Raw genomic sequence first — 10,243 nt, 5'->3', positions numbered from 1 at the left:
ACCGTTACTTCTCTCTCCATCTCTTAACTACCTCCGTGGCCAAATGGTAAAAATCCTCAGCTAATCGAATCCATATTCCCTGATCTGGGAAAATAAACTTCATTTATCTTTATATGATATTTAATATTATGGACCTAATAAACCCTGGACAGAACTATTCGAGACAAATTTGAAGGCGAGGGAGAAGATGTATGAAAATACCAATTAATTTATTTAATATCATGGACGAAACTATTCGAGACAAATTTGAAGGCGAGGGGGAAGATGTATGAAAATATAAATTAATTTATCTAATATGTGATATTTAATATCATGGACGAAACTATTCGAGATAAATTTGAAGACGAGGGGGAAGATGTATGAAAATATCAATTAATTTATCTAATATGTGATATTTAATATCATAATTTTGATGTGTGATTGTTATAGTGTTAGTAGCCTATTCCAAGTACTCAGATAGAGGTGTATATATTGTTTATATGCGTGAGGATGCGTCATATGGGTGTATGTATACATGTGCTGTTATATGTATATAGGTATGTCTGCTGCTATATACACATGTGTGCTTGCATGCACACATATTAAAAATTATATATATAATTATGGACATTTTTACAATCTAATGCTAATTTACTTCTTTCTCCTTTCTAATTTCTATCTTCTACTTTTTATTACAATTTTTCCAAAATTTTAGCTTCATCTTTAGTTACTAATTTCATATGTTTACACTAGATTTCATATTTCATACAAATTAATTACACTCAATTGGTCACCATGAAACAGGCAGCCGCCTAGTATGGTGATTCATTATATCTACTTTATGTAAATTTCATAATAATGTAACATGTATTAAATAAATAAATAAATAAATAAAATAAACGGAACCATTAAGTGCTCCATCAGTGTGTATAATTTTGAATCTATAACGAAAACTTGATTAACACCTGCGTAGTCTCTCAGGGCCATAATATTGATTAACAACCAGACATGTATCAGAAGACCAGGGGTTAGTTCAGAATCCTTCCCAATTCTAACTGATAACCGCTCTCCCAAATAGTTGTCAATTTGAAAAGTTCTAATAATTATTGATTACAGTCCTATTTGCGACTATAATCGTTGTGTGCAAAGTCTCAGAGTTTTAGTACTTATGTTGGGTTGTCCTTATTAACTGTATCTGACTAGTTACCTGATTCTCTTCCCCATCTCCTTATGCCTCCCATACATATCTGATTACATCGACGGTCGCTTTCACCAATCACACACTGAGTGATTATAATACATTTTTTTTTTAAATGTATATGCCGCACAAGAGTTCTAACGGCTCCCTGTTAACCGGAGCCAGTGAGACTATCGAATTCACAATTAATAATAATAATATTTGGATGACTTGTATAGCGCAGTTTTTGTGCAATATCACCTCAAGGGCGCTGTACAAATTTATAATACATTTCTACAGTGATCTATGTTATTATGTACTAACTATTTATGGAGATAATATACAGTACAATACTTACCTGGTAGGTCACTTGAGATTAACATTAACTAATTGTTTATTAGCGAAATTTAGATACAGGATTTAGGACATAATTGGAAAATTGGATATAACTGGACTTTCTCTCAGGAATGGTATATTTAAGTTAAGGGTATGACAGCTTAAAAAGGTAAGTTATTAGTTTAGACCTGAATTCTGTTGGACTTGTTATGGATCTTAGTTCCGGAGGGAGTTTATTCCAAGCCTTCGGCCCAGATACTCTGTAAGCGCGATCACCAAACTTAGTATTTGGCTTGCGCTTAGGTTCCATCAGTCTGCCTACAGCTGATGATGTTGCTGATCTAAGAGTTGACTGCCTCAGACCAGTGTTTTCCGGGACGCATAGTTCAGAGATGTAGGGTGGGGCCATTTCATTGATGGATCAAAACACCATCCAGCACAATTTGTACTGGATTCTTTCAGGGCACTTGAGCCAGTGAAGGTTACGAAGATGTTCTGAAATGTGAAATTGTGGGGTATGTTGTGAGGTCAAAGGAAAGGAGATGGGAAAGAGGAAGGTGGGGTAGTAAATAAAGTACTGTTGTTGAAGTAATATTGTATTGTGCATTCCATGAGCAGCTTCTATCAAGCCGGTGAGACTGTTGAGCCAAACCCAAGCCAAGAATAACTGGGAAAACACGTTGGTGCAGATCCCGGGATGGGGATATGAACATAACGGTGCATATTCATTTTTACTCTTTTCAAAGTTTTTTTTTAAGAAAAAATTTAATAAAGTGGATACAGTACTCTTTCTAATCAGTGAAATCCATGAAATATTAGTATCCTTTTTTTATATTAGCTCCACACAGAAGGCCCTGAGGTTTGGAGGGTCTTTTTAGGAGAAAGGAAGGAGAGGAGTTTCTGGGAAGTAAAGGAATACGAGGGGCGGGTTGGAATCCGTTGGTCAGTGTGTCCAGGAGTGATGGACGAATTAATCCAGCCGTCCCACTTCAGTGCAAGGCGACGTTCCCAGAGAGTCTTGCTGAAGAGGTCAAAAAGCCTCCCTCAACCAGTCTCTGAGATCCGGCCTGCCATGCAGTTGATGGGCAGACGCATCGGCCACCAAGATACTGACAAACCTCACCCCATGAACCCGGACACTCCTGCTAAGTCACCAAACTTAGCGAACCACTAGGGGTGACCTATGGCGGAGAGGTGTTGGTTATCCAATAAATGGTTCACGGGGTGGGGTTGCCCATACCCGCCTCCCAAACTGAGGATTCTCAACTTAAATTTCATCACTGTGTTCACCACCACTATGAAATTCAAATGGGATGGCATATATATATATATACAATGTCAGGCAAGTGTAAGAGAGATAATTCATGCTAAATGAGCTAGAATCAAAAGGTATTAAGTCAGTAGCTACATTGGTTTCCATTTGAATCTATATGGAATTTATAGTATTTTTTTAATTATATATTCTACGGTTAGTAATATGATTGTATTACTGTTATTTTCTTAATCCTTAGGGTTTATATCTCGTTTCACTCTCGTGATTGACAATTTGTATTTGATATGTCAATTTGAATACGTAGGAGGGACTGTGTCTAATGTGCAACGCTACGTGACGATGCGTGTAATCTCTAATCAGCAGTGCGCCACACACTACGAACCTGACTTTATCACGCACCACACTATGTGCGCCGTGGGTGATAGCAACTACACGCACACAGCTTGCCACGTGAGTATCGTTGCTAAGTCATTTATTTATATAATTACGGTACGAGTTTCAACTGGCACCGTTTTCAGGATTAAATTTATTTATTGGGCTTTTACAACAAAATTGAAATTTGGTTACATTACGTCAGTATAACAGGATACAATAATATAGTTGTAGCACACAAAGCATAACTATTTTAAACTATTACAAATACTTAGGATAGGTTATTTCACAGAAGTTGAACAATTAATCAAATTTCAAAGTTAATTTTTAAATCCTGTAAAAGTTCTATTCAAGTTGTGTTATTATATTGTTATAGGTCAATTGCTTCAAAGAATTGAAATAAAAACAGAACTCCAATAGAACATTCACAGAACTTGAAAATGAACTTTGAAATTTGATAAATTATTCAAATTCTGTGAAACAACCCATCCTTAGACTATGATTTACATTGAATTAAAATAATAAGACCTTATACAGTAGATAAAACAAGTATAAAATATGAAAATGAGAATGTATGTACATAAAGCTGTACATCTTGATACAGGAATGCCCTAGTGAGATGTGCAGAGTATGTTTTTTATGTAAAAAACTGTTTTTTTTTAATAAATAAATAATATACGCAAACAATTATTTATGTGTGTTATAAACCAGTAAACAAAAAAAGAAAATAATTTATTTATAAGGATGTAGAATATTAAGAGTAATATAGAATTTTGTAAAGCTGAGGGGAGTGGGAAGGAAAGGAGATGAGTAGAGAAAGGTCACTGAATAAGGTTAAAACCATTTCAAGCAATGTTTCGAAACAATGGAATTTCAGCAAGTCGATACTTGGGTTATCTACCAATAAAATGTAATTAAATGTGAATACCGCGCAAGAGTCCCAACTTCTCCCAACCGTCTGGAGCTAGTGAGACTACTGCATCCCCAACTGGGGTATGTTGTGAGGCTGAACGTAGTTGGGAGGGAAGTAGATTGGGGGAAGAATGGCGACGAAGTACCTGGCTAATGTTTTATTTTTCCACTGACAGGGTGACAGCGGCAATGGGCTGCTGTTCATAGACACGGATGGTCAATTCACTCAGATAGCGGTGGCCAGCTTCGTCAGCTCGGCCAGCTGCTTCGAGAGTCCTGCAGGCTTTGTCAAGCTCGTCGGGCAGCATCTGGGCTGGATTCAGCAGGCCACGGGCTTGCAAATCCACGACTAGATTATGTTCCCACCACAGCCAATAAAAACTAATTTATGTTCTCACCACAACCAATCAAACCTTACTAAATTTGCAATGTTCTCAACACAACCAATAAAAGTAGATTATGTTGCCACCAAAAACAATAAAACTAGATTATATTCTCACCAAAACCTATTAAACCTTGCTAAATTTGCAACAACCAATAAAAAATAGATTATGTTCCCTTCGCAACAAATATAAATTAGGTAATATTCCCACGAAAACTGATTAAATTGAAACATTTTTATTATTTATCACCTTATTCAATACATATGTGTATATATTTTATGTCATCACCATTCAACCAAATGTATAAACCCCTAAAAAGGCGGTAATAATTAAATAAATAAAATTATTTATCTTCAAAAACTTATCATACAATGTATGACCTTTGATTTATAATCAAAGTGTATGACATACATTTACAATTAAAAGTGACATTTATATTATGTATGTGCATTTGAATTATAATTCCTCATCTGTTGGTTATACAGCGTTGTCTGTTTCGCAATGATATAATAATAATAATAATGATTGGATTATTTGTATAGCGCCGTTTTCGTGAGAAAATCACCGCAGCAATTTATGTTGATATATGTACGTATCTCCAGTTTCAATAATGTGTAAATTCGAAATATTCATTTTTCTTAAAACTTTTCTTGCAATTTTCCAACCTCTTGTTTCTATGGCAATATAACAAAAATAACTTTTTTCTATTGGTGCCCTTTTTTACTCATTTAAAATACGCTCTAGCGTGTTTAAATCGCACTTTATGGAATGCGCGTTTTTTAAAGTTACCATGGCAACATCAACAAATCAACAAAATGTGAAGTCTAATTGTGTTTTACATTTCCATGACAACAAGATATTGTGATGTCACATCACGAATTCATTAATAGTTCTTATTTCCAAATTTTTAATAATAATATCAATATTTATGTTTTCAAAGTGTACCAATAAAAAAAAATAGCGTAAAGTATTCGTGGATAACTGGTCTTTAAAACACTTGCTTTATTTCGAGCACTCGGCTACGCCGTCGTGCTCGAAAAATCGCGCGTGTTTTAAAGACCTGTTTATCCGCTTATACTTTAATATACTATTTTATGGACCTATATTAAAATACAATACATTATTGTATTGGAAAAAATTCGGTTTATGGGAGTCACTCGAATAACCGAAATTGAACTTGATTTAGACTAATTTAGGGCTGGGGAATCCGAATCTGTAAGAATTAGGTGGGGGTCGGCACTATTAACTGAGTTATAGGGTTTTGAAATTTCGTACGCGATACATAGGAACCATGTTTTATTTATCAATTATGACATAAGAAAATCAAATTAGTGACTATTTATTAGTCTCACATTTCAGAAGTGCCAACCAAAAAATAAAAAGTGTTGCCATATAATAATAATATCAATGCATGGAAAATTCAGAAAATTAAATATCATTTGCCAGATTTGTAGTTTATTATTTAAAATCTTGTAAATATTAAATTTATATATATATAACCTAACCTAACTGTGATTTTCTATAACAAAAAAATGACCCTTTAATAACGCCCACTCGCGTCCCCTTTAGAGTTATATCCCAGTTTTCAAGTAGTTTGTGGGCTACGCTAGGTTTGTATAGACTGGTTTGTGATTTGATTCTAATACCTTTTTTCCATGTTATTTCCTGTTACAAAAAATTGCCCCTTTAATAACGCCTGCTCGCGTCCCCTTTAGAGTTACATCCCAGTTTTCAAATAGTTTGTGGGCTACGCTAGGTTTGTATAGACTGGTTTGTGATTTAATTCTAATACCTTTTTTCCATGTTATTTCCTGTTACAAAAAATTGCCCCTTTAATAACGCCTGCTCGCGTCCCCTTTAGAGTTACATCCCAGTTTTCAAATAGTTTGTGGGCTACGCTAGGTTTGTATAGACTGGTTTGTGATTTAATTCTAATACCTTTTTCCCATGTTCTTCTGCCTACTCTAACCCAAACTAAAAACCTAACCTATTTTGTAAAAAAATATTATTATAATATGGCAACACTTTTTATTTTTTGGTTGGCACTTCTGAAATGTGAGACTAATAAATCGTCACTAATTTGATTTTCTTATGTCATAATTGATAAATAAACCATGGTTACTATGTATCGCGTACACAATTTCAAAACCCTATAACTCAGTTAATAGTGCCGACCCCCACCTAATTCTTACAGATTCGGATTCCCCAGCCCTAAATTAGTCTAAATCAAGTTCAATTTCGGTTATTCGAGTGACTCCCATAAACCGAATTTTACCCATTGTATTTCAAATGGGTTCTGGGGACGATTAATGTCAATTGTCAATTGTGAATTGCTTCCCCAAACTGAAAGAATCCTGAAAATTTTCATACAAAAAATTGAATTTTGAATAAAAAAAATGGTCAGCTATAACAACATCAATAATGTAGTAGTTTTCAATTTTACCACCCTAGTTCACTGAAAAGTCGCGGACCGCCACTTGTACTTACGTCATTGTCGTCATTGACAATGTGCATTGAACGAATGATTGACGAAACTTCAATCGACCTGTCAATGTTATCGTCCCAGTTGCTTTGTTGACGTCTGCAGAAACATAACCTAAAGTGTGCTAATACAGTGATAATCTTTTGATTTTACTTTCCATAGGTCAGGACAGTCGCGATATAATACAATTATAAGTAAAACGAAATCTTTTTCATGAATGAAAAAATTGAATGAAACTGATTTCCAAAGGACTCTAGCGCTTGTCTTTGGCGTCTATGCACTCAATCAAAATACACACACATCATTCTCCCCATCAACGGGAAGATTCAGTTGTCAATCGCTTCAATTGCCTCAGCAAACGATAAATTGACATAGACAATTTGTTCGTTTTCACGGTACTTAACTGTTCATAATTTTTTGTTGTTTTTATAAAATTTGTTACATTATTTTCCCAAAAATTTTGGATTATGGATTGTGTGAAAAATGGTTTAAATCTTTATGAATTAGTAATAACATTTCGATGAAAACAACAATCTTTAAATAATGCTTAACCTTTAACTTTTGACGTGGGTTAGTAGGTACACTATTGCTGAGGACCCACCGGAGGGACAGGTTTTATTGTGTACTTCTTACTGCCTTCAAAATTTTGTACAAACATGAAAAAAATCTGTTCATAATGTTTATCTGGATATCTTTATTAATTTTATAAATAAAAAAACAAGCTTAATAAAACAAAAAATCAGGACAAGAGGAACTTTATTAACCTAAAAAAAAAACTTATTCAACAAAAATAATTAAATTTAACAAGCTTTTAATTTTTAACTAACTAACCAACCATCACGCCGTTTCCCAAAGGGGTAGGGAGAGAGGACGGACCGCCAAACAACTCAGTCTTGGCACACACTTCTTGCCTCATTCACATTCATACATCACCTCATACATACTCTTCTATTATTCAGACTCTTGACATGGCCCGACTCAAGTATCTAATTAACTTGGTCGTGCCATGTCTTCCTCGGGCGTCCCCGACTTCTGCTACCATTCACATTTCCATACAACAGGCAACATACTCTCAGATTACTCAAATTCGCTCCCAATCCTACCTCTTTCAATTCTTGCATACAATTATCCATGTATAGATTGAATAACCATGGTGACATTACGCAGCCTTGTTTAACACCTTTTGTGATATTAAACCAACCCGTAAAACCACCGTTCACCCTAACACATGCAACCATTGATGTATTATACTAGATTAGCCCTGTCTAGCTAAATTCATTTTTAAAATGACCCCACATAGCGTACAACACAAATATAGAGATGAACTTAATAACCCAACTATACTTTTTGTTTTAGAATTAAGTTTTTTCATTTGGACATCTGGAACAGTTTTGATGGCGTTAGGATTAAGTTAAATATTATATTAATGTGTCGCCCAAACCTCCAACGGTGTTGGACGCGAGTGAGCGCCGTAAGCGGTAAATAAATAAAATAACACCTTCAATCCAAGACAAATTATATAAATACATAAATTTACGGAAAATATATTTTTAACCTGGAAAAATGGAGGAAGCGGTTGATCCGCATGCCTTCATAACAAAGGCGAAACAAAACATAAGTGACCTACATACAATCATAGAAGAAAATAAACTTACCAAAGAAACCAAATCAAAAATGATGAAAGAAATAAATAACATCATGGAAATGATATCGCACATGGCAATAGAATTAGCTAAATTACAAGAAAAGTGTGATATTCAAGAAAAAAACCAAGCACAAAAATACCCATTTTCATACTCTTCTGCAGTAAAAAACTTAATATCACAAACGCAAGAAAAACGATTTCCTATAATAATTAAAAGCTTAAAAGAAGAAGACACTGAAAAAATAAAAGAGAAAATACAAAAGATTAAAATTTCACAGTTGGGAATTCGAGTATGCGAAATTAAAAAAACAAAAAAAAACCTTATAATAACATGCCCAGAAAAAGAAGACGCAAAAAAATTAAAAGATAAGATAAATGAAGTCAACAAAACCATAATAGCGGAGGTACTTCTGAAAACGGATCCATGCGTAATATTCAAAGGTCTTGACAAAGACTATACCGAAAAAGAATTCTTAGAAGACATCATTGAACAAAACAACGACATCAAAATGATATGTGAAAAATACCAAGACAAAGAAATATTACAAGTTAAGGCCATCATTACAAACAAAAAAACTAACAGCAAAAACTTAATACTACAAACAAATCCCGAAATGAGACTACATCTTATTAATAAAAAAAAAATTCATCTAGGATTCATGAGAATCTATGTAGAAGACTGCAGTCCTCTTACCCAATGTTTCCACTGTCAAAGATTTGGACACACAGCACAAAAATGCTACAATAGAATGAATAAACCAACATGCAAGCACTGTTCAGAAGATCATCCCATCTCCGAGTGTAAATCCCTGGAACTGCCACCCAAATGCGCTAACTGCAACTCAGCTAACAAGAAGAAAGAAATAAACTCCTTGAACAGTAGAGATGGGCGAAGCGGCTCAGTTGAGGGAGCCGGTTCACTGGGTCCCGTTCACCTGAAAGATCCGCTTCAGTGAACCGGCTCGATTGAACCCCCCCCCCTCCCTCCATAAATAAAATAAAAATAAAGTTCTTCGCGATAAAAGAATACATACGTGTAGTCGTCGATATTATACAATGGTACAGATATTGAAATCGACATGTGTTCTACACTCTACAGTGTCCTAAGATGTTTAAGATTCGCTAGTGAAATTTATTTTAGTTGTACATTGTGACCGAAATCAAATTGGATCGTTTATTATACAATGTGCTATTTTTATGTTTTGGTGAAATTAAAAGTATTTATTATTATTTTTTTGGTAAACTAATGTTTAAGACAAGATTTTTTATGCATAGCACAAAGGGTAACAATTATTTTATAAGCAATAATTATTAGCCTGAAACACTAGTATATATTGAATTATTTCGCGGATAAGAGATAAGCCGCCATAGCTCAGTGGTCAGAGCTGTCGACCGGAAATCGAAAGGACACGGGTTCAAGTCCCGTTGGCGTCATGTATCAGGAGATTTTTCAATGTAGATGAGTGTTTTAGGCTACTAATTATTGCTTATAAAATAAAAGTATTTAAACATGAAACCATGAGATTTCATTTTTCTTTTATAAAAGTTGCATTTAAAATATTTTTAGGGTTTTATGATTTTTCATAACAGGTTGCGTCTGACAAAGCTCCCTCCGGAAGAATGAGCTGAAAAGATAAATGCTTTAAAGGTCATTTCTCAGGACTGCGCTTCGTCAGATGGGACC

General features: G+C 34.6%; 1 protein-coding gene across 2 annotated transcripts; it reads left to right on the top strand.

Moving 5' to 3' along the window:
• The first annotated feature begins 2,020 nt into the window (after positions 1–2,020).
• On the top strand, positions 2,021–4,574 carry LOC149413192 (epithelial serine protease-like). 2 transcript variants are annotated; one of them, XM_089645482.1, is made up of 3 exons: positions 2,021–2,209; positions 3,070–3,215; positions 4,226–4,574. In XM_089645482.1, exons 2-3 carry the CDS (start codon positions 3,105–3,107, stop codon positions 4,400–4,402), a joined length of 288 nt encoding a protein of 95 aa, XP_089501608.1. In that variant the 5' UTR covers positions 2,021–2,209; positions 3,070–3,104; the 3' UTR covers positions 4,403–4,574. The 2 variants fall into 2 exon arrangements, with proteins under 2 accessions (XP_089501608.1, XP_089501609.1); XM_089645483.1 differs by lacking the exon at positions 2,021–2,209 and having other exon boundaries at positions 2,947–3,215.
• The last annotated feature ends 5,669 nt before the right edge of the window (positions 4,575–10,243 follow it).

The sequence above is a fragment of the Hesperophylax consimilis genome, chromosome 22, assembly GCF_061612785.1.
Source record: "Hesperophylax consimilis isolate HC1 chromosome 22, BYU_Hcon_1.0, whole genome shotgun sequence".
NCBI lineage: Eukaryota > Metazoa > Arthropoda > Insecta > Trichoptera > Limnephilidae > Hesperophylax > Hesperophylax consimilis.
Note: the sequence above shows the minus strand (reverse complement) of the source record. Positions and strands in the feature narration are given on the sequence as shown.